At 40.8% G+C, this 25,674-nt stretch overlaps 1 protein-coding gene across 19 annotated transcripts in view; it reads left to right on the top strand.

Annotated features, from left to right (window-relative positions):
- The window catches only part of tmcc1a (transmembrane and coiled-coil domain family 1a), a 46,668-nt gene extending 22,913 nt beyond the window's left edge, over positions 1-23,755 (top strand). For 15 of the 19 annotated variants that reach the window (XM_013275913.3, XM_013275920.3, XM_013275916.3 and 12 more), the window contains 4 exons: positions 16,470-16,727; positions 16,975-17,666; positions 18,779-18,914; positions 21,693-23,755. In XM_013275913.3, the coding sequence (XP_013131367.1) occupies positions 16,470-16,727; positions 16,975-17,666; positions 18,779-18,914; positions 21,693-22,007 (1,401 nt within the window). In that variant the 3' untranslated portion in view covers positions 22,008-23,755. Of the gene's footprint in view, positions 1-9,886; positions 10,677-11,820; positions 11,860-14,971; positions 15,350-16,469; positions 16,728-16,974; positions 17,667-18,778; positions 18,915-21,692 lie in introns of those variants that run through there. The other 4 variants (XM_025901603.1, XM_013275927.3, XM_013275930.3 and 1 more) reach the window with 4 other exon arrangements.
- Positions 23,756-25,674: the final 1,919 nt, after the last annotated feature.

Genomic DNA, 25,674 nt, shown 5'->3' with positions numbered 1-25,674 from the left:
TCTCGGGCTTCCTCTCATCTGTGTCCAGTGCTCAGACAGTGTAGCCAGTTACCCGTCTCCATGGTAACAGGGTGATGTTCAAAGAGGGTCGCAGCAGCTTTACTCAGCTGAATGCTTGCAGGTTTGCTGTCAGATCTCGCAGCCACCTCATCTGCTTGTGTAGTGCAATAACACCTTCCTAGAGGAGAGAGAAGTGCTTCCTAAAATTAGACTCCTGTGCAGTTTTCCAGATCTTCCAATCTAATGTTGTACACCTTGTAAATAAGCACTTTCTTGTCATGTGTGAATGGCATCATATCGCTTGTTCGCTTATATCCTATTGCTTATGATTATTTCCTGTTTTCATTCTCTTTTAATGTAAAATTGGAATTTGGCAGTTTGGGAGAATAAAGTACTTGTATTAGACAATTTACCAGACCCCAGCTGGACTTCTTTACAGTAAATATCTATCTCTAGAGTAGATTTCATGCTTAGGCTTTAGTATGCAGTGTGTGCATACATATGCACTGTGTGTGTGTGTTTCTGTGTTTTCCTTTGTGTGTGCTTGAACTCTCCACCTCTCTGTTTGTGTTCCCTTTGAAGCATATCCTCAGCCTGTTTAATTAAGCTCTTGAATATTCATGTAGTTGTACATATAGGCCAATGCCTTTTTCCGGTCCTGCATGCTGTTAGTATTCACAACACTAGTCTGGCACTCAGGCTCACAGCAAAGGTTAACAGTTAATGAATAAAAAGTCATTTTATGTGTGAAATTCTTGTTGAAACGTCCCTCCAGATGTTATGGTGTGAAAGGAAGAAAACAGGAAAGACCTCTGTGCTGAGCTGGGGTAGGGGATTGTTTGAAACACTGATGCAATGGTGTATGCGTAAAGATCGATGTTGATCAGAAAGATGGATAGACTTGTGGAGAAAAGAAGAAAATCTCTGAGGTTCTTTGTTTTTCCTCTCAGTTCCCTCTTAGTTTTCTAATCCGGGTCTGAATGAGGAAGAAGTCTGCTGTGGTTCTTTGCCTCTTCTATTAATAGACAACTGTCTGAACCAGTATTAACCAAGTTCACTTTCAAGTGTGTCTGAATGATGTTATTTATTTATAATCCATATTCCATAATCTTGCGTGTTACTTTGTTACACCTCTTTGTCTCTTGTGAAAAAGAAGCAGTTGAAAGTAGCTTTTGTTAGACCTCTTTATCAGATCTTTTCCAGAGATGAACTGCATTTTTGTATTTATGTTTAATTATGTGGCCGCTTGAGTACACTGACACCCCCTCTTAAAATAATATGATTTAACTTTAACCATAGGTTTTTTTTTTTAATGTTTTAATTGGGTGTCTGTGCATGAGGTCGCGTGCATATATGTGCACATGTCAGCAAGAAGTGTCCGTGGGTCATCGTTTGTGTATTTATTTTTGGCCTGCAGCTGGTCCTTCCTCTTTGGCCTCATGTGAGTATATGTGACACTGGTGTGGGCACGCATGTGTGTCTTTGTTGTTTTCTCAGCCGTTCCAAGGTTGCTACATACTTGGTCAGTCACTCGCTGAGAATATTTGGGTCAACCTTAACCTACATGTCTGTTCCCCGGACACCGTCCTCTGTCCCGGTCCATCTTTAGTGTGCACACTGCTTGCTTTCATTTATCCAGCTGCCAGTATTAGCTCTGAATTTGATTTCCTTGAGCTTGGTTTTCAAAATAAACTAGCGTGCATCTATCTGATGAAGTGTTTTGTTTAGTTTTCTGCTCCTTATTCAGATAGACCAGTGGATTGTTTTCAAAGGGAAATTGCTCATTCTGAGAGATGGAGAGCAGAAAAACAGACTCGGAGAGGTCGTGCTCTGCATCCCTGCCACTCCCTGTGCAGTCTATATCATTTGCCTGACTCTGTTGAATTATGGATGAAACTATTTATCGCTGAGCTCAGCTCTGCTCCACTGACCCACTTGCACACACATTTCAAATCTGGTCAGAATCTCTTGGGAAATCTCATCATATTTTCCTTTTTACTAATAACCAGAGCCATTCCTCTCATTCTCGTGTGTGAGTTTGTAGCAATCCCAGGAATCTCCATTTTCTCACTGTCCACCTCTCACAAGGTCTCCCCTCTGTACTAGACATCACATCATTGAAATGAGTTGTGTGTTTTGTGTCAAGAGAGAGTTTATATTGAATTTGATTGTAGTTGCCTTTTTCCCCTCATTGATATTGACACATCTTTAATTTTCTGACAATATCTCATCTCTTGATCTCCTGTCTTGTAAATTAATATAGGCAATTACATTATTTCTACTTTCCATCTGCATGACATGTCCCTCCTTCCTCTCTGTTCATATTATCAGCCAACGAGTCATCTGTGTGCTTTGATGTTACTCACTAATCAGAGCTGAATTATGTTACAACAAAGGCCTGCACGTCTGTCAGCAGGATAAGTGATAGGGGAAGAATGCAATAAAAATACAACAAAACCTTGAGTTTATTGACAGGAAACCTGTCAGGAAATGAAATACCAGACAAAGCACTAACACAGGGGACAGCAGTGGACACACATCATGTAGCATAGTTAGGCTTTAGCTCCCCCTTGTGGATAATAAGCAATACTACTCATTGAGTAGTTGGTTGTGATCTAAATTTGTGAGATTCTCTTTAGCTTTATGTTTTAATCTCTTGATCTCAGTAGCTGCGGAAACTAATTTATTAAACCAGGTATTATTTATTCAAATGTAGACCTATGTTGAATATGTCAGATAATATGGTGCATCAATCTTTAATGAGAGCAGGTAGAGTAGCAATGGCAGGAAAGAGGCAGACAAAGCTGTTATAAATTATGGTTGTATTTATTTGTCTTAGTATGCTATTATTTGTGGCAATTCATAGCTATTGAATCACTTAAATGGAACTGGGCCATCATTAAAGTAATAAATGGCATATGTAAGTAAGAAAAATGTTTAATTTTCACCAAAGAAACCCAAGCAGTGTATTTCCTGAGTCACACAACTTGTGTGTATGACTCAGGAAATGCATTCATAACATATGCACGGAATCAAACAATACGTTTGCGTGCATGTGTTGTGAAATTAGTCTCAGTAGACAAGATACCCAGAGCCACCCAACTTTGTTTTTCAAGATAGTCTTAATCTGGAAATGAGAGAAGAAGATTTTCATTAGATTTAGCTCCCCTGTAACGACACAAGCTTCCTACTAGACAAGTGCCTCTACTCATTATCTGTCTTCCTGTTATGAAATCAGCTGCTTCTTAGTGGAGGCTTGCAAAACCTCTGAAACAGTACCCAGAGGCCAGAGCATCCAATAAGTCTGCTTAAAAGTGAGTAGTGAGATTAACACAGAGGCAAAATGGGGAGTGAGAAAAGTGAGAAGAGGCCAGACTAAATAATCCTCCAGGGCCAAAAAGCTGGGACTGCTTGTTCTGGATTCTTCATCTTCCTGCTTATGAATAGGCTGGCTGTGTTTGGGCTTACATACTGCCCCATGGTACCGAACATTGTGCAGCATCCTGCCAGACTAAGTCTGCATTTTGGGTCGGTGCCCTTTCTGTTCCACGTTGCATAACCAGGATGACTGAGTATAAACAGAAGCAGGGCCAATAAATGCCAGCTACCACCAATAGACCAACACCGTGTCTCCCCATGTACGCACTCTTATGTTTTCCTGCACGTATACGCACACTGCTTTGCTGTGTACACTTTGATACATCCATTACTCACATATACCACATTCAGACTTAGAAACTTAATGGAAAACCAGAAAAACAACAAAAAGGTTCAGGTACTACAACATACAGGCCTTTTGAGGCTGTTACAATACAGATATTTAAGTATTTTATGAAACTGTATAGCTGCTGTGTTGACATTAATGATGTCGACATGACTTCTAAACCATTGTGTGTAGTTCTGTACTGCAGTTTTTTGTTACATATTAGCTGAAGAATAGACAGATATCGGCTACGTCTGTACTAGGCTGATATCAGCCCGTGTAATGGCCTCACCCACTTTATGAGGCTATCATTACTGCAGGTAAATGGGCATGCCATGTATATGTAGTTTTCCATGGTCTCTACAGTAGGCCCTGAACAAGTGTGCTGGCCTGGGACTATTTTTATAGTATTTGCTTAGCAAAAAGTAGCTCCAGTGAAAATAAGGTAAAGTATATCATTAGTTCAGGAAAGCGACTGTATACATCAATCTACACGTGAAACCCTTCTAATGATTTGATTGATCCAACATCTAAAATCTGGTAATACTTAAATTCATTCTGCACACATGATTACTTGTCAGATGTCGAATGTTTTGCATTCACGGTTGTCAGTTTCAGCACAGGACATGATAACAGATAATTGTTTGGGTTGTTGTTATGGACATTTCTTTGTTTTCCTTCCTGTTTGGCTCTTGTCGAAGCCAGGAATTGGCTGGCTATGAAGATGTTTCACACTCTTGGATGCCACCAGTTATAAATGTCCCTGTGTATAAAGTGCTCAGGGGTTTATGTAACTGCTAATAGGGCCATTGATTATACTGGAGCCTAGACTAGTGAGAACTGGACAGCCAGAGTTGGAAAGAGGGCTTTTTGTTATGGGGGAAGGTATTGTTGAAGAAGGCCAGAGACCCGAGTCATGGTTATCTCCTCTTTTAGGCTTGAATTACCATCAGTCTGTGCAGACAAACCTCTCAGTCTTCTGCCTTTATGTAACTGCTCATCTCCTGCCACCAGACCATACTACACAACTTACTGTCACATGGAGCGAGCTGTGGTGTTACCCCTGCATAAAAAACCTAACAACTTTTGTTTAATTCTGCAGTTAGATGCACAATTTCCTTTGCACAAGGACAAATACATGTAACTTGTTGCTCCAGTTATAAAAGCTCAAGCTCAAGGTTAAGGTTTGGTTAGGGTTTTGCATTTTATTGTTAATCTTTGCAGAACTTTCTGTTTATAAAACTTAGAGAATTTATCCTTTCCCAAACCATAGTCCAGTTACATCAGACCCAGTCTCTTCTTTGTCTCTTCTGGATTTTTCCAGAACTTTTTTTGGCTGTGGAGCACAGACCTGGCTTTAATTCAGCGCTAAGCTCTGTCCTCTGAACGACACTTTCCATTATTATGGCCCTGTGCGCTGGCTGAGTAAACACCTCCACACAAGTTGTTTTCTGTGTCTTTGTGTGTGATGTCATCAGCTCACAGCACTGTTAAATCAAAACAGTATATTTTTTTTAAGAAAAATAAAAATCCTTAATTTAGTTTAAAACTTGTGTTTTTATTTTTTAATTAAAACTTTTAAAAAGGACAATACAGATACATCAGACTTGAGCTTTAAATGTCACCATAACAGGCGGTGTGGTTTATTCCATCACAGGTGTTTTAGAGAAAGAAATGCATTAGTATAATATTTTTATACATTCTCTGTAAGCGCATTTGAAACCAATACATTTTCCTTTTATTTGATTGAAAAAACATCTTAAACTTAAGCTTTGTGAAAAAAAAACTCCACTTTATTAGGTACACATGTTCAACTGCTGTTTAACTTAAAATATCTCATCACTTGGCAGCACTTCATTGCATTTTAGGGAGATAACCTGTTGAACTACAAATTGAGGACCAGAATGGAGAAGAAAGGTAATTTAAATTCATACTGGCTTACCAAAATTGGACAATAGAAGATTGGAAAAATTGCGTCTGGTCTGATGGGTCTCAATTTCTGCTGTGACATTTATATGTTGAGGTTGAGGTTAGAATTTGGTGTAAACAACATGAAAGCATGGATCCATCCTGCCTTGTATTAGTGGTACAGGGTGGTTGTGGCATTGTAATTGCATGGGGGATATTTGCTAGTCACACTTTCAGTACCAGTCGAGCATAAACCACACAGCCTACCTGAGTATGGTTGCTGCCCATGTCGATTCCTTTATGACCACAGTGTACCCTGTACCACAGTGTATCTTTATACAGCACTTTGGCCAACATTTTGTTGTTATTAAATGTGCTATATAAATAAAAATAAAGTTAAAGTACCCATCGTCTGATCGCTGCTTTCAGCAGAATAAGGTATCATATCACAAAGCTGAAATCATCTAAAAATAGTTCATTGTACTCAGATGGCCTCCACAGTCACCATGATGTGAAGGTACCGGGCCGCGAGAGTTGAGGCTCAGGTGTGAAATGTATGGTTTTCATGGTTTTTTTCGGTTTTCAGCGTTATTTTGTTATCTTTTTTATCGTTAACTCGGTTTTCCTGGGTCTTTTCACGTGTGTTATGAATAAATCTTCTTTTTTTCGGTACCGGTACTAGTTTTATTTTGTTGTATTTATCCGCGACACCTTAAAGGCCGGTCCGTGAAAATATTGTTGGGCATAAACCGGTCCGTGAGGCAAAAAAGGTTGGGGACCGCTGAGTTAGAGGATATCACAAATCAATCTATGTAGGAAAGTCACTGATGTATCATAGTAGCCTAAAGGTGTGTCATTGACTGGAAAAGCATGCTTACTCTTTACTGACTTTAAACATCACCAGTTCAGCAGGTCTTTCCCCTTTTCTATATCTCTGCAAGGCAGTTCTTTGTTATTTTTAATAATGTGAGTAATTGTACTGGCTCTAAATAAAACTTATGGAATGACAGGTCACAGAAGCATTTCATTTACTGACCTTGTTGCCAAAAATGTTCGTTATATTCACGCAGATATGAACTGAAATTAATTTACATTCATTTCCAACTTTGCTCTTCAATGCACAATCCAGATGTCTCTTAGTGAAGCTGATATATGCGTATTAATCTTAACTCCTTAGTGGTATCCTAAAAAGTATTGCAACAAGTCAAAATAATATATAAATTATATAAATTACATTTAATCTGATATCAAAATGTTAAGGATAAAGTTAAGGCTAAATATTCCACAATATGCAAAAGATGTCTAATCTAAAATGAAGACAAAACTGTGTTTTGACACAAAATGGAATAAAATATTCTCTCTATTAGTTTTTGTGAGTTTCCTCTGAGTTTCAGCCAGCTTTGCTTTCAGGTTTTTTTTTTTCCCCTCCAGAAAGCGATCCCATTGGTGCTTTATGGGATTTAGGTCAGGACTCTGGGAAGGGGTATTTTAGAGCTTTTATTTTCTCCATGGTGAAATATTCTGTCACTACCTCTGTCACTTTCATTTTTTCGCTTGATTTGGCTGATCCTTTGTTTAAGGTTCAATCCCACATTTGTGTCGTATTGATAAATACAGTTCAGCTAAAACAGTCACAGACATGACTGTCACATCTTTATGTTTTATTAAGTTTTAGTTGGTTTTCCCCTTGTAGCTTAAATTTTGGGTCATTCAACCGTCTACTGTCTATATGTGCAGAGTTAATCCTGGTCGTCTTTCTTTTAGTTTATTCAGCATACTGCACTTTCTTTGAACCACTATTTGTTGATCCTGTTTCTAATCCTCTGTTAAATTAAATGGATCTCGTGATCTCTGAAGCAATCCTTCCTGCTGTTTTGTTTTTTTTTTTTCGGGGGGGGGTCCCAGTTGGCTGCTGGTCTTCATTGCTCTGCTTGTGTTCCTTCTGTTATAAGTCAAGACCTCTGTTTTTGAACATTTTACCCAATAAACCCAACTGTGAAAAGTGGAAGATTAGGTTATTTTCTGATCTGGTGAACACAGTGGCCTTATTTTAGAAAATTATTTATTGCTTGATTCCTGAGCTCAGTGGGTTGTTTTTGCCAGTTTGTGGAGTTGTTTTTAATTAAATCCAGGGCACTTGTGGATGAAGATGGACAGAGTTAGTTGAAAAATCTGAACTTTTCCAATTTTTTTTTTTAATTCAAGAGGTAATGTGGTGCTTTTTCCTTTGACAGCCTGATTCATTATTTATTATTTACTTTTGGTGCCACTTTAATGTATTGCAAAGACATATAATCCTTCTATTACTGTCTTAGTTAATGTATAGCTACTAGTAATTAATTTCTGTCCATGTAAATAACACTTAAAGTGAGTCACAGCTGTTCTTTCTGTCCCCTAATTTTAGCCAGCTAATGTGGTGCTAATGAGGTATAACTGCCTCTGAGGCTAGCGTCTCTATTTATTTCTGTTCCGGTGTCAGTCACTTGTCATGACATGAGTGCACCACCACCTGTGATTTGTGTCATTGCAACTTTCCTATTTGTTGCATGTTGTTAATCCCACCAAAGTTTATGCTGAGTCACTGTGAAAGCTTGATCATTCCTGGATAGCCAGGAGTCGCTGAAGGCCATATTTGCCCTGCGAGAGAATTTGTCTTCAGGCTGGAATGACACTGACAGTAGAGCAAAAAAATGTGTGTCATTTAATCGCAACTGATGGGAAAACACCTGTCAGAAGTTCCAGTCATGGATTCCCCGAACAACTAAAGAGTTACGGTTAAGACGCCTCTAAGAAGATTTGTCTGTACTTGTGCTCCCTGTACATGTTTTTATAGGTTTTTCCAAAGTGAAGATTCAGCCATCTTTAAATTATTACTTTTTAAAGTTTGTTACTATTTGCAAAACTGCCAGACTCAGCTAGTTAACTGGTAACTGGTAGTTAACTGGTTAACTTTTTACCCTAGTAAAAAGTAACCCTAAAACTAGGTTAACTGACAGCACTATAGCAAACATTACTTGGTATTAGTAATCCAGATTTTTTAGCAAATCAGTGTAATCACTATTAAAGTAATTTAATGCTAAGGGAGAGTTTACTTACCCATTTCTTTAGGTAAAACTTAAAGAGACAGTCAAAAGTATATACTGTTTGTCTGAATGGGAGTGGTTGCCAGTAACGGGAAAATATTATTATTATTCAGTGGCTCTACAGATGTGCAGATATAGTTTAACCTGTTTTATTTTCCAAAGCCTTGGCTCAGATTTGAAACCACAGATTCTGCCATGTGTCCCTTTTATTCAGTACTGGGGTCAACTATACACGTCTCACAGCGAGTTGGACTTGTTCTTATATAAGCACTCTTCTCCCTAATTCCTACCCGCTCTCTTCTGGTCCCCAAACTCCTCCTGCTTTCCCATTAAAGCCTGTATTCGTGCTCCTGTTGCCCTCTTCCTCCTGTCGGCTTGGGCACAGAAGTCTTCAGTTGCCCTCGTCCTGCCGTACCTCTCCACACCATTCCCCCTACACCCACTACTTCCACTGTTTTTTCTTTCTTTTTTTTCTACCTAATTGTACACCACAGTTTCATTCTGATGAAAAGTACACTGAGTCTCATAAAAAGGTGTTTGTAGTATATTTGGATGCCAATTTGTGCTTTAATGCAGTGAAAATGATCAACCTGAACACAAAATTACAACTGTGTGCCGTCTCAGTTCTTCTGGACTGTTTACTAACAAACACTGTTTTGCACTCTAATTATGGCCATCCTCTCTATAAATTACCAATACTCCACTGTTTTGTAGCGCAGGGACCCAATTATAGGCTTATATTTTTTGAATTGCAGCCTTGTGATGATCATACAACTGTATAATGTCAGTCTTTTCTTGTTGTTTGATTTCTCCAACTTAAACTAGAATTATCCACGCATTAGTGCATTTCTGCTGGACAGTTATTTTGTTTAGTGTGGGGTTTTTTTTTTTTCCTTTTCTTTTTTGATCAGTAGAAGCATCTAGTCCAGTCTGTTAGTGCACATAGGCAGCAGAAGGTGATTTGTTACAGCGTGATCACTCAGTAAACTGATTGGCTGAGACAATCAAACTGTGATAATTAAAAAGAGGGAATGGAAAAGTTCTCTCTCCTTTTTTCTGCCTGAGCTAGCTAATGTTTTGGAGCTGAACTGGCCTAGAAACTCAAACAGAAGAAAAGCCCCCCCCTCCCTCCCTTCATGAAGCTTTCTCACAACCCCTCTCTCCTTTGCGCCTTCTCTCACTCCGTCTCCCTCTCACTGACAGCTCCTGGTGGGATCTTTTTTTCTTCTGTGCTCCTTTTGCTCCCCTCACATCCGTTCTCTGGGTTTCTGCCTCTCTGCCTCTCTTTTCCCCCGTCTGAGGATTTTATGCCCGATGGACGCTTTGAACGCTTAACTTCGCAGTAAACTCTCCCTGCTTTTATCCCAGCCTACATCCAGCGCAGCGAGCCTTCGTATGATTAACATTCTCTGTACTGTCACCCACCCCCAAACCTGCGTTAGATGGGCTCATTGGTCCAGAGGAGTCTTTCTTCTTCCACTAATGTACGCTCTCTGTGGGAGTCGTGCCTGTCGAAGTGCATTGGCTCTGCATAGGCTCTCTGTCTGAAGCGTGTGTTTGAACTCAAGCTTCGTCCATGGGCTTTGAGGAGCAGCAGCCCTGTGAACCAGCAGCACAACATAATGTAGACTCTGCAGCTATCGGTAGTCATGCTACATTGCTGGAGTGATTGAGCATTTTATGGATTCTGGATATTCAATCAAGCCAGCAGTAATTCCTTGTCCAGTGGGGTCTTTGCAACTGTGGACTTTGAGTCAAGTGGACCTTTTTTGGGAGAAGTGTCCTGACTGATGTGTGCTCTGCCAGACCCAGGCTCCTCTCCTTTCCTTTCACTGTATTTTTTCCCCAAGAGACACACAAACAAATAGAGAGACCAAACAAATATTCCACTCCAAGCTGCACGCATGCGTGTCCCACTCATGGAGGTCATCCTTAACCTGGTAACTGCTGACACCTCTCCACTTCCTACCCCCAACACCACAGTGAGTCTCCACCTGTGTATATAGTGTGTGAGGTTGTTTGTTATGTTTGTAAACACTGTGAGCTGAATACAGGATAGGTGTTTATAGTGATATGGTGCTTGCTTACATATCAGTTAAAATAAGAGTGCTGTGTGCACTGTGTCTGTAATAAATAAAACACAGATCTCTTGCTCTGAAAAAGGATTTTGTCCTGAAGTGTTTTTGCAGTAGTGAAAAGACTTTTTTTTGCACTCTCCTTTCCTTAGTGTGTGCACTGATAGGCTTTGGCTGTATTATAGTGATTAGTAATGAAACTTTGTGCGTTCAGCTATTCGCGAGTGCATGTGTTGAGTAAACTGCCCCTTGTTCAGCATCACATGGAGTTTAGTAATTTTCCATATCCTGTGAATGGGGTTCATTGTTGCCACGCTGGATACACTTAAAGGAAACAACAAGTGGATTTTCATCAAATCATCAATTTCAGCTGAAATCAGAAGATGGTGATGCAGGGCAGCAGAAAGTAGGGTTGGGGTTAAATGTGGCACATAGTAGTCCAATGCACAAATGTTTTATATTAAAATTACAATGAATAAATATTAAATGCAGCACCACACTTTTTGGGCCCGCAAACGTTTCACTAAAGGCCTATTTCACACATAACCTACCACAAAGATCACTCAGTACTGTTAAGCTGTTACTTTGATGACTGTGTTCACTCCCTGATATCTACGCTGTACGGTTAAAGATCAGATCAACTAATCAGCAGTGTGAAGTTCAGACAGTCAGAGATGATCGGCTTTGATGCAGGGTGTTTAATAAAGTCAGAGAGATACGAGTCATATAAATGGAGAGGCGACGGCTGCGTAGTGCAAAATGAACAGAGCTGAAAGGGATAGCTCAGAGGGTCTCTAAAAATCCTCCCTCTTACAATAGTTCTCATCCTTCATGGATATTGGACTCTGTAGATAACATACTCAACTTACTGATATGACTTGAATTATAAGGGAGGCACCTTTTCTGCACCTCGGGGAATATTATAATAGGAGAGGTGTGGATCAGAGCAGATTTCTCAGAAACATGGAGTTGCAACATCCTCGGAGTATCACTTTTGCATCTTGCCATTTGAAACTGCTGCTTCTTAAGGAACACAAACTAACAACACATGAAGCCCACAACTAGAATGCGTGGCTTAATGAATAACAAGGTACTGTACTTTTGCATTCACACACACAAATAGTGAAAACCTGAACTTGACAGCAAGGAACATAGAACGTGGTAAGGTCACTTAGGTGTTTCTTGCATAAAGTACAACAGTGAGCTGTGCCATGGTTGCGTTGTGTTGTATTGTTTACATAAAATACCGTAAGCCTGTTGTATAAGCTATGAATCTCAAACATAACAAATGGGAAGATAATTTTGTTTCATTCTGAAACATTTAGTGTGACAGACATACATATTTAAACAGCAAGCAACAGTCGGGGTCAGTGTGGAGTTTTAAATTCCACTGGCCTTGATCTGGTTAGGGTGTAGATATCATCAGCGTGCGACAAGATCCTTAGACTGTGTGTATTTCCACTGTTTGTCCACGAGAACATCCTGACTCTAGCTGTGCCCGATCTCACCTGAGTTAACTCACAAAACAACAAACACATTAAACTCAACTCAGAGGAGACAGACGGAGCACCTGATGTATCTGGTGTAGAAAGAAAGGAGAAGTGAAACATTTTGATCACAAGAAATAGTTAAGAGACGTATGACAGTCTAATTTCTGCTCGGTGACCTACATTGAACAAAGTGGATTTTGGGGCATGTGTCCTCTGCAGTTCAGAGAGAGTGAGATGGGTAGTACAAGATGTTCTTGTTGCATGTGTCTAATTATATGTGATGCATATCTAACACCATTAGCTTTGTAAATTTTTGCCTAAATGCCTATTTGTGTGAGGTTTACTTCGTAGGTCTCGGTGTTTAGGCTTAGCTCGGCTTTTCCCAGGCCTGTGGTCGATCCATGCTAAGTCAGCGGTGGCCTTTCATGGCTCTAACAAGCTTTACTGGATCAGCGGCTGTGACACACAACAACCTGTGGCCCCGGTTTGGGACATAGGTAGAGTAGGTTTTCTCTGAAGTATGTGTGCGTGTGCATGTGTGTGTGCAAGGAGCTGAAGGGCAGGGGACAAGTCCATACAAACCCTTTGTTTGTCACTTTAACTGATAAAGTCTAATCACCCTCCTCCCCAAATTACAAACACACACACAAAACATCCTTAATTAGGCTGCACAGACTCCAGTGGTGCAGTGCGTGTCACTTCTTGCTTCAGTGGCTCAGCACATCGAAATGTTTGGCTATGTTAATTGAGGGAAATTAGCCTGATCCTTCAGCTCATGATCTTTAATTTGTTGCATGATTAGTCACACTAAAAGTCAGACATTTGAAGATGACACTGATCGTACAGGCAATGCTGATTTGTTTAGTAACTGAAAGCCAGGGATGAAGCATTGCTTTGCTATGTGTGTGGTAATATTAGATCATATCTTCCAGTGGCCAGTCATGGCGGATCCGTGACCTGTCTTTAGAGCCGGGAAAGCACACAGCTGATCATTACTGCTTGAACTGGTTTCTTCGCTTTACCTAACAGAAGAAATGTGCTGATAGTAATTCGGGTTTTTTTTTTAGATCAGTACGTTGGTTTGGTGCCAGTGTGTACAGGTCACTAGGGCTTCTTATCACAATGTCTGAAATCTATCTGTGCTGCACTGCAGGGTCCTCCAGTACAAAGTATACTGCTTATTTGTCCTTTGCTCTCTTTATCTTTAGTAACTGGGCAGACATTTGATTATGCAGTTATTGTGTCACCTGGAAGAAAAAGGGGAAAACCAAATCAAGCGTGTGTGCTTCATTCATGCTCGCTCTTATAAGGTTATCAATACTGCTTTGTTTATGGCCATGAACAGACCAGGTGCTCCTCCGAAACCTGTTCATACTCTCTGTGCTTGCCCAGCAGGCTATTCCACTTCTCCAGCTCACTCGATCACCTTGGCTTGATGTCAGGAAGCTTTAATAATGATTAGACTTACTGTACGTACACAATGTGCCGGTTAAATGGACTCATAGATGTGTCTTCTTCTGCTTAATGTAGCCACATAGTCATCAACACAATATAAAGCCCACTTGATTTTAAAACCAGTCGGCGAACAAGTTTAAATTTGTTGTTTTCTTGCTGGTAATTTTGACCAGTACTCAGAGGAATGTGCCCTTGGGTGTGTGTGTGTGCATGCGCGTGCACGTGCTGTTGTAAAGGGACGTCTAACTAGTTTTTCTTGCCATTAAGTACTCCTCTATGACAGACAGTCCAGACTCTTAGTTTTCCCTACACAACCTCTTAAATTTCTGATCTCAAATATTTTTTACCCATTTCTGTCATTTTTTTTAACCCCTAGGCCAGGACGTAACATACTATTTAGAATATCCAGATCAAGAAAGGTCAAAACCGATACCTTCAAGCTCGACTGAAATTTGCAGCTGTCCACATGGACAAGTCAGATTCCTTCTAGAGAAAAGTTTTATAGTCAGATGAGACAAAGATTGAACTATTTAGTCACAGGGACAAGAGGCATGTTTGGAGGAGTAACCTCTTGAATGGTCTCCCATAAGCCCCGCCTTTGGGGAGAGGAAACCAACAATTTTAAATGAATCAATTCTGCTAAGAGTGCTCAAATATCCAGCGAGAAGGTTGTTAATGACTACAAAAGGTGTCTGGTTGAGATGCACTTGCAAAGGATATATAAACAAATATTAGTAGGCATGTATGTTTACTTTTGATCCTATATGTATATGCCTGACCCTGTATAGATTAGAGGAAAAAACAGAATATAATTCTTGTTTTTTAAAGCAATTAAAGATGTATGCTGTACAATCATTCCACCCTGGAAAAAGAACAGTTTAAAGAAATAATTAAAAGCCCAAAATTACTTTGACACTCATGCCCACAATGAGTGTATGTAAACATTTTACCACAACCTTATGTGTAAGTACAACTTACTGTTGGTCACACTAGAGTAAATTATAACAATTTCTTCCTGAGTATGAAAAAAATATGTAAAATCTGCACAGCAAATACTAACTAGAGTTTTAAAATGAATGTATTGGAAGAAAAACTACTGAGGTATCATGAAGCTGAAATTCTCTAGAACTCGTTTTAACAGTACTTGAGTAAAAAGTAGGTTAAAAAGTTACTACTTAATCAGCAACAACAAAGAACTGATCCAGATCAGTTGTTTCAAATAATCACAGACAAAGCTTTTGTGGCCTGATCTATTGTAAGGCTCCCAACTGTGTTTATTTTTGCAAATTCAGTCACGAGGTATAAGAAAAGGTCCCAGGTAATGCACCGCGCTGTCTTTGACAGCTGCTAGAGGGATGATGTCATCGCCCTCAGAAAAGGGAGTGGGGAAGGGGGCGGAGCTTCAGGCGCTGCCAAGTACACTGAGTTTCAGGTGTGCTTCAACTTTCACAACAAGTCGCCGGTAGAGCTGGAGTGGCAGGAGCTTACAGAGCGAAACTTCACTGAGTCGTTGAGGGGGTTTTTATACAATTACACTTTAACGAAAGTGTGAGCAGAACAGATGAAAAAGCACAGCTCGCTTTCACTGTGTGGACAATGCACTGGGAAAAAGTCCTCCGTTTGACCAACGGAAAGGTGAGCGCCGCTTTTTTGCGCATGTTTTATTCGTTTTACTGTTTTTTTTTTATTATTAACGATAGAGGTTTTTCGGTGCTCTTTTTGTATTCTTGTTCAATGTTTACAAGGAAAGTGATTAATCGGGAGCTTTAGTTTCTCCCGGATGCGTTGACTATTGCATCTGTCATCCATTAGTCATGCCGCTCAGAATACAGGTGAGCCTCCGGTGTTTTGGTTTCTACCGGTTATGGTGTGGCAGTAGGGGGGATTTGAGTAGTAAATACTCGGATGAATAACCAGTGCGTGTAACTCCCTTATGTTATGTGTGTGTGTAAGTTTGCTGTGCTTCCTGAGCCCCCATGGTGTGATGTGAGGTCCAGATGATTATTTTGTGTGAATACTAAGTGATGAGAAGAATATTTTCATCACAGTCTCTCCCAAAGGCTTGGCAATGTTCTTCCCCTGAGGTGTTTGAGGAAATGAATCACACCAGCGACCTGTGATTGAAGGTGTTAGATTCATCATCGTCTCAGATAGGGTGGTCTAGTTTTAGAAAAATTGAGGGAAACACAATTTAGATGGTGTTTGGATTTTGTGCAGATGTTTCGTGGTCTGTTGATAAAATCGGGTCATTTTGAAAAACAAAACAGACAAATCTGTGAAATTGCTTTAAACCCAAATCTAATATCCTGCTAGTCCTGTCCTGCTTTGTTTTTTTGGTTTTTGGGGGGGGTTTGGCTTCCAGAACAACAAAATCAGAGACCAGGTTTTTCGAGTTAAGTTTTCTGTGGATGTGCTGAAAATGACAAAAGTTATTTTTCCTTAACTTTCATTTCTTTGCAAGTCCCTGAATAAAAAAACAACTTACTTGGCATCTTCCTCTTTAGTTAAACTGACCGCAAGTGACCTGTTCAACCCACTCAATTAGTCTCGTTCCAGTCTGCATGCTACAAAAATGCAGAAGCTTCCTTTTTTTTTTTCAACATGTCAGCAAAATGACCAAAAACTCATATATTGCAACTCATCCATTTTCCTCCCTGCCTCACTCCCTTTTATGTTTTCCTCTCAAATCCTTGTTTTCTTCCCTCACCGTTCATGTACTTCAATCTCTGTCTTTTTTCCTCTTTCATCGCTTCAGATCGACCGGCTGGAAATAACTGGCCTGGGCCAGGCACCCCTGTCTGTTTCATGTGGGGCAGACAGTTCGTTCCAGGGGGGTGAGGATATCACCCCAGACCCTCACCGCACCAAGCAGGCCATCGCCCAGCTGCAACAGAAAATCCTCAAGCTCACAGAGCAGATTAAGATCGAGCAGACAGCCAGGGATGACAATGTTGCTGAATACCTCAAACTGGCCAACAACGCCGACAAACAGCAAAGCACACGCATCAAACAGGTGAAACGAGGAATCATTGTTAGATTTTTTTTTTATATTAAAGCCAGCACCTCATTGCCTTGTGTTTTTAGTAGGCTGGCGAGATTAGATCACAATTAGTGCATAAACACCAAACCTGTTTGATCAGTTTTTTACCTTGGTTTTTCCTCAGAGGCAGGGAGGGAACTTTCTAAATATATTTTAAGTGGATTATTGTGGACTAATTTGCATTTCACTGACTAATAAATTCCTGTTCTGTGGCTGTCAGGTTTTTGAGAAAAAGAACCAGAAGTCGGCACAGACCATCCAGCAGCTGCAAAGGAAACTGGAGCACTACCACCGGAGGCTGCGAGAAGCAGAACACAACGGTATCCCACGCCAACCCAAGGATGTTCTGCGGGACATGCAGCAGGGCCTGAAGGATGTCGGAGCCAAAGTCACAGGCTTCAGCGAGGGCGTGGTGGATAGCGTTAAGGGTGGCCTCTCCAGCTTCTCACAGGCTACCCACTCTGCTGCTGGTGCAGTCGTCTCCAAACCACGAGGGATCGCCTCCCTTATTCGCAACAAATTCGGGAGTGCTGATAACATCCCTTCACTTAAAGACTCTCTGGATGACCCTTCAGTAGAAGAAGGTGTGACAAGTACTGGCGGACGTTCCCTGGGAAGCGCTGGGCATCACTTCCAGTCCAGTCCGAAGTATGGCAGTGAGGATGACTGCTCAAGTGCTACGTCAGGCTCAGTGGGGGCTAATAGCACAACAGGGGCCCCTGGGGGTCCCCCCAGTTCCAAGGGAAACACACTGGAGAGGAGTCAGAGTTCCAGCTTTGACATGCTGCTGCAGGAGGTGCAGGAGTTGAGAGATGGCCAGGCAAGGCTAGAGGAGAGCCTGGAAGGTTTGAAGAGCCATTATCAAAGAGACTACACAGTTGTTATGCAAGCACTGCAGGAAGAACGCTTCAGGTAAAGAGAAAAAAAAAGTAGAACTTACCAGAATGTTTGTACCATACGTGCCTGAGTGTGTAACAGGAGAAATCCCCGCGAATGTCAACAGTGCGTAATCAGGAATAACCTGCTATAGTTAGAAACACTTCTCTGGAACCATCTTAGTTATTCATATTGCTATTCATCATTTCAAGGAACACTTGGCCTGCTTGTGCATTAGAGAGATTTTACCAACATTAACAGCATTAGCTCACAATAGATAAGAAACCTTTTACCTACAGTTCATCAACATTAACATCAGAACAGCACAAATTCTTTTATACTCATTCTCAAAGCAGCAGTTGGCATGTAAGCCGAGAACAGCACAAAAGTGCATGAGCTTTAAAACAACAGGGCACAAGGACTGAGATCAGATCTAATGAGCAGCTTGAATAGAAAAAGAAACATCCACATTTTTCTTCCTAAAATGTCCAAGTTCAGAGTGATCTGTTTGCCCTCTTAGATTAAAATTGCCAACAGAGACAAATGGCATCTAAGGAGCTATTTTCACCCTCCCCAGGGGAGGGAGTACTCCATCCAGAAACCAGTAATGCTGCTAAAAACTCCTCAGGAGCTGAATCCACCCATAACATATCCACAGTTATTTCATAGTGGACATTTGTAAAGGAATCATTTCTAAACATTAAAAAAGACAGGTAAAACTTATAAATTATGTGTCATCATCCATTATATACTGTTTTCCGGATATTATACCAACCTGTTAAATCATCTTAAAAATAAGAAACAGTCAAGTTGACCCATGTCTATTCTTGTCCTTTGCTGTCCATCAAGCTTTATTTGCCTGCCAAAATAAACAGCAGTATAGATCCATCTCCTCTTGTTGGGCCCACATTCCATTGGCCAGTCTAATACTGCTGAGTCTCTTGTGATAGGCCAGTTGAATCAGCAGATGAGCAAGCATATCCTAATCTTGCCAGGGCGAGTCATCAGCTCAGTCAGGTGCCATGTGGCCAAATGCCCTCAGGGTCTATTTCTACTAATTCCTGCGTGTGTTTCTTTGTCTAAGCTAATTATGCCACAGACTCTCACATGTGTTCGTGTGTGCTTCTTTTACTTACGCATGCGCTCAGGTGTGAGCGTCTGGAGGAGCAGCTCAACGATCTCACAGAACTTCACCAGAATGAGATCCTCAACCTTAAACAGGAGCTGGCCAGCATGGAGGAGAAGATCGCCTACCAGTCCTACGAAAGAGCCAGAGACATCCAGGTTTGTAGTTCAAGATAATGTCAGCAAGCACCGGCACCAGCACCCATTTTTATCATGATAAGCAGTTTCATGTTGATTAACAGATATGCATGAGGAATGGTAGTGATTACAACATAGTAATGATAGATAACAAAGCACTGCAAAACAACTGATAAATGCACACCAGTGACGACATCTCTCACTGTCACACAGATTTGTCTAATGAGGCTTTTTAGTTTGTCTATTAGAGAACCAAACTCTATCTGCAAAACAGAAAAAAAACAAGGAGGAAAAATGCGAAACAAATGTAAATGCAATGTAAATATAAAAAAAAGAGACCTGAATAAATTAAGGTGGCAGAAGGTAGATTGTAAACATGAAAAATGTCACTGTGTTGACAGTCGCTGTTACAGGTATTTAAGGGCAGATGTCATCCTCGAGGAAGGTTAAAAATAGTATCTTAACTGGTGACATAATTATGAGTTCATAGAGAAATGTGAGACCTGTTGTAGTGTATAGGTGGGGTTTTTTCATAGCAGTGCTTTTGTTTCACAACCATTTTTGTTACTAATGCCTCCATCATCGGCAAGTGACATGCCAGATTAGTTTTATCAGAGGCCCTCGTATGATTTTAAAAATCAGCCGCCACGCCTGTTTTTTGTGCAACACATTCGCACCAAATAGGCAAAGTCTGCGTTTTATTGGAACAGCTGCAATCGGCAGCTACAGACCTGATTTCACTAAAACAGGCTGCCACATAATAAATGTTGAACAAAAAAAATGTTCTGGCACACCTTTCTGATTGATTTAAACCTGTTTGTTCTATGACTGGGTCACCACACTGTGTACTGACACCAGCCCAAGTGAATTTGAATCTAAAATGCTGTCCAAAATGTAATTAGCTGAATTCACCAAAATAGCAATTCACACTGAAATTATGTTATTACAGGACCTCTGTGTTTGGCACAATACAGTAGATCATTTTTGGTGGAATTTTTTTTTTTTTTCGCTTTGCAAATGACGAACATGACAAAATCATACCAGACTGAGATCACAGAAGGCCGCTGCAATTATTCCATATTAATAGGGGTCCACTGTTATGTTAGTCCTGTGTGAATTGGGCTTTAAGAGTGTCAAAGCAGCTGCAGCAGAGTAATTACATTTTAGAATGCATTGAGCCTTATTATCACTTTTGCAGCATTGCATTTTATTCTGACCACTTATGGCTTGCACGCTGGACCTCCCAGAGCTAAAATGGGCCTGTGTTGAAATAATGGAAGTGGCTGGCCTCTCTACCTTCCTGTCTTAAGCACTAGTAAGGCGTGCACAAACCCTCCATCAGTTAACGGCCTTATCTAAATGTCTGTGTTGACTCTGTACACAAGGAGATGAGTTCAAGGCCCTGGTCTGTCCATCTGCTTTGCTGTTTTGTTTTGTTTTTTTCAAAACTTTAACCATCCCCTGAAAATGTCTCACATTACTCGCATCCTTTCCTCTTCTCCATAAAGGCTAAGGTGTGTGTGTTTTGTGTCCCTGCATAAAACTTTTTTTTTCACGCTTCATGTTGCTCATAACAGAGCAACATGAAGCGTGAAAAAAGTTTTTCCCTTCCTACACAGCAGGGGGTGGTAGAGAGCCATGAAATGTGCAGTCAGCACCTACTTTGAAACCTAACAGAAGGTTTTGGCTTCAAATCATGTTTATACAATCAATCACCAACAGTCACTTTATTTGTAAAACACCTTTCATTGAAATGGGTGGAGTCTGAGGTGCTTCACAGATGACTGAAATTTCAGTAACAGGATGTAATAAATGCTGTAATAAATGCTGTAATAAAAGCAATAAAACTAGATTAAAATCTAGATCAAATAGGTTAAAAAAAACAAAACATCATAAAGTAAAATTGGATAAGCAATATAAGTACAATAAAGTTAAGCTAATAAAATAGGATCACTGAAAAAGCAGCTATACTTAAATGATGCAAGATAAAATGAACTTATTGCTCATTTAAAAAGCTTGTGTAATTTAAAACGCTCCTCCTGAGACGCATTAGGCTGCAGAGTTGTGACACATTTGCCTGCTTGATGAAAAAGGCTTGCAACACTTTCTCTGTGAGAGAGAAATGGGCGCTCTTTACATTTTTGATAAAGGATCGATTTCATGTGAGCCCTAAAGATGAGATCAGTAGGAGATCGCACTTTGATTGTTGACTTGGAGTCAGTTTTAAGGAACCCAAATTTTGAGAGCAGTTTCTCTCTTTGAGCTTTCAAATCATTGAATACAATTTTAATTTTATCCTGGTTGAGCTGTAAGAAGTTTTGTTGCATTCAGAATTTGAAGGTTTAAGGTACATTTAAACAGAGATCAGTTGGTCCTGTGTCCTCAGGATAAACAGCCACATTAAGTTTAGTGTCATCAGCATAGCTGCTGAAGAAAATGTCTGAAAATCTCTGATGGGTAACATGTATCGATAATGTACAGGATATTTAAATGTTTTTGGATAACTTATCAATTACAGTTACAAACAAACATGATTAAAAGCACTTCAAAGTGGTCTAATGTGATCCCTGAGTCTATTTAAAATAATCAAAAGTATAGAAGGCTGCACTCCAGCAAGTGAGAAGTTTTTATGTTTTTGTTCAGTGTTTTTCCACACATGAGAACAAAGGAAAGGCAAAATCATATCTGACTTTAAATCACAGTAAAACGATCAGTATCTTGCTATTGTGCTTTGGATTAGTTTTTGTCTATGAAACTGGTGACTAAGCTGACTGTATTTCCTCTCGGCGTCCTCTACAGGAGGCTTTGGAGGCCTGTCAAACCAGGATCTCTAAGATGGAGCTCCAGCAGCAGCAACAGCAGGTCGTCCAGTTGGAGGGGTTGGAAAATGCCACAGCCCGGACCCTCCTGGGAAAACTTATCAATGTGCTGCTGGCCCTAATGGCTGTCCTTCTGGTCTTTGTTTCAACTGTGGCCAACTGTGTGGTCCCTCTGATGAAGACGCGCTCACGCTCGCTCTCCACCCTCCTCTTCATCCTCCTGCTGGCCTTCTTGTGGAGAAACTGGGACGCTCTCTCGGGTTATACGCACCGTGCACTGCAGCCCCCAGGATGACCAGATTACATCCAGCACATGTTGCTTTGGTGACAACAAGCAATGTAACTGTAGCTGCAGTCTGCAGTCGGTTCAACTGAGCACATTCGGAAGCGGCCTGGATAAAGAGCAAGCGTCAGAGTGAAGAAGAGAACATTCACATTTAGGAAGGACAAGACTGTTTACATTTTTAAAATGAACATTTGTGTTGTTATCCCTCACAGAATGCAGTATTGTACTGTTTTTACCTTTTAGAGTTTAATCAATTATAATGTTATTTCTAATAATATTATTTTATTTTCAATGTTATTTTATTCAGTACCATGTAGCATTACACTCCTCTCACTCTACACAAAGGGGAGTTTAGTCAGGAAACTGGGCTGGAGAGCTGCCACAAATTGTAGAGACATGCAAATGTGAGAATGTGGTTGATTGCATTTAGGAAGAGAACTTTTACTTAGCTGTGATTAGTAGTTTTGAACCATGGCTGAAAAACCTTCCTGGAAGTTTCACCTTTCTTGCTGTGATGAAATTTGTTCAGATAGAACATTTTGAAGGAATGAGCGTCATGCTGACTTACAATTTCTAATGGCAAAGATCGCATTTACTTTTTTAAAGTTAAAAAAAGAACATGTTGAAAATAGGGAAGATAATGAATGGCACAAAGACTCTAGAGGAGAAAGCTGAGATGGTGTGCCCACCATAAAAACAGCACACGAATACTACAGAGAACATCTGGCTGCTGTCTAGCGCCTGCCATATTTGTAACTTGTATACAGTGCTGCACGTTGTCATTAAGAAAATTACTTCAAAGCAGATTTACTTTTAAAAGCGATGATAAAGGGCTGTTGTCCAAGTAAAATTAGGTTGCCAGGACAATTGGCCTCCCACCCCACCATTATGATGTGATCAAGTTAAGAAAGAAAGGGAGACCACTGGTGCTTTTCCAGTTCTGTCTCAGAACCATCGTGAATGCTGCTGCTTCATATCTACAGTGCAAGTCATCTCCACTGCCATGCCAGTCAAATGCACATTGCCTGTATGTGACTTTATACTACTGACACAGTCTCCCTGCGTATTATCTTTTCTTTCTTTCTTTCTTTCTTTCTTTCTTTCTTTTTTTTTTTTTTTTAAATGAACGCACTGTATCTCTATCTCAAGGTGTTATCACCCAGTGCCAAACTGAAGTTAGCCCAGGGATGCCTAAGCACCCAAAAGGTCCAAGCAGCAGCTGTGGCTTCTTTCCAGATATGTCATGAATGTCTTGCCAGAATGTCTTTGGAAGATGCAACTTTTGTAAGGGGGAAAGTAATTCGCAATCTGAACATGACCTTGCCTCCAGATGCTCAGTAGTGTGTTTCTACACATTTTGCTTCCATGAGTACAGCTCCTTGGCTCGGCATTCGGCCTCTCTTTTACTCACTCACTTTCTAACCTAGTCAAGGACACTACAAGATGACCTAGCACGTTAACTAGTCTGCACTGTATTTAATGCCAAGAAGCTGATTTCCTAACAGACATTGTGATCATTTGAACTGTACAGCTGCACTTTAGCACACTGATAGATAGCATGTAGGTCAGGCCTTTGATAGAGACTACAAAGGTTGACACTCTCTGAGAAGAGAAGCGCTGATGCAGGTTGAAACTGCTGACATGCTTTTCTACAGGAAATAAAAAAACAAGGAAATTCAGTGCATTTTTTTGTCAAAATGTGAGTAAACTTGATTCCTCTCAAGTTGAACGCAGTAGGCAGATTTATTGATCTGTCAGTGATGCGTAATCAAAGGTACAATAGTCAAGTTGGGAGTGAGCTGACCTTTGACTTTAGCTTGTCCTTGCAGCAGCACCTCTGATCTTGGGTTGTGTGCTAAACCACTTCAGTGCCTTCTGATGTCCTTTTCTAAGTGTGGAATAAATAAAGTGCATTCCTGACTAATTCATGCACATTCCGTATTTCTTCAAAAGACCTGTTTCCTTTTTATTTATTTATTTTCTTGTGTGTCTGATGTTTCTTTGCAGTGTTTGTAGTGGGAAGTGTGCTTTTAAGTCATCTTGCAGATGCGTTTCATGACCGCTAGATGGAGATCGTTTACCTGGAAAAGCCTTGACGTTTCTTCAGTTTGAAAGCACTGCTCAGTTTGTTTGAATGGTATGCTCTAAGGGTGGGGAGAAGAGGTGTGACTCCTTATCAGGAAGGAAACAGGTTCTGAGGAGGGGGTCTTAAATGCCAAAAGTTAGCTTGTGCAGCAACGGATATTGTTTTATTACAAACGGGAGATCGGGTGTACCCACACTTTATTCCACTGTAATGCATTCACACATTGAGCCTAATTCGGTTCAGTGTCGTTTTCTTGATTGAGCAGCACCAAACCGCAGCGGTCACGCCTCACTATGGATATTTGATGCTGACAGTTCTGCCCCAGACTGCGCCTTGTCCCTGCATCCCTGCCAGACCTCATTGTAGCCGCTGGCTCCCTACTCCCTGACGAAAGTCCGCACTTACATGCACGCGCACTGTGTCGAGACTATTTGGCTCATTCATTGTGCTCTGCACTTGGGGGGGTCATTATATTGCACTTTATCAGAGCACTTTGCTCCTTTTCTACACTGCCAGATTTGATGCGCATGGCTGTGCGCCAAGGTAAACACGGAGCGCACTTATCTACCCGACTGAAAGCAGCAAGTAGTGACTGGGGGTTGGGGTGGGAGGGTGTGGAGAGAGAGTGGGTTTGTCCCCCAGAGGAGCACGCAGTAAATAGGCACAAGCGATTGCTCGCGATTTAGCATCAACTTTAATTATTTCATGTATTCAGAGATAACACTTTTCTCGGGCTCCCCTGCAAACTGATTTATGCAGCGTCTGACTCACTTGTTGTCTTTCCCCGACTAGGAGTCGTTCATTTCTATTCAGAGATGTGAGCATATGCACACTCCGTCGAGAAAGCAAAAAAAGGGGAAAAAAATGCTAACCATATTCGTGCATTTTTGAGTGGGGGCACATGTGTTGCGCTTGAATATTTATGAGGTAAAACGTGCAAAAGCAGTGTTGGATAGATGTGAATGTCAAAAACCGGAAAGGTGTGCTGATGTGCCCATCTGGTAGCACTTTCACGGTCTTTACCGTGCCGTATGTGCCCAAAACGAAACCCTCCGGATCTGCAGAACTAATCTGAGAGCCGAGGGACTGGGAAGCACAGGAGGTGGGCTTGTGACCCGCCATTAACCCCAAGATGAGCGGAACCACGCACGGGTGGAGACTCATCAAGTGGCTCACCTTGAAAGGAAGATGATCATTATGACTTCATATGGCACGACTTCACATTATGTCTTAAATAATAGTTATTGTACCTGAGTGATTGAAAGGAATCAGGATCTAATCAACGAACGAAGATCAATCACAGCTGACTGGGCTGACAGAGCGCTTTGATGGGACGTTCCATTAAGAGGGAGGCAGTGCCATTTTTCAGGGTTAATGAGTTAACGCCCCATGCTCGCAGCAAAGTCCAGCTTTACTAATATTTGTAATCGAAGAATGCTTTGCTTATAAATAAATATAAATATATATATTTTTAAATAACCAGCGCTGAAACCTGACTCAAAATAAGTTTGTTCTTTGTGCGGCGATGTCCAGAAAATCCACAACACCAAATCAATTGGAACTATTTATTCCTTGTTGTCTATTCTGTCA

This window comes from Oreochromis niloticus, linkage group LG20, assembly GCF_001858045.2.
Source record: "Oreochromis niloticus isolate F11D_XX linkage group LG20, O_niloticus_UMD_NMBU, whole genome shotgun sequence".
Classification (NCBI taxonomy): Eukaryota; Metazoa; Chordata; class Actinopteri; order Cichliformes; family Cichlidae; genus Oreochromis; species Oreochromis niloticus.
The sequence above is the reverse complement of the archived record's forward strand: the minus strand, read 5'-3'. Positions and strand labels throughout refer to the sequence as shown.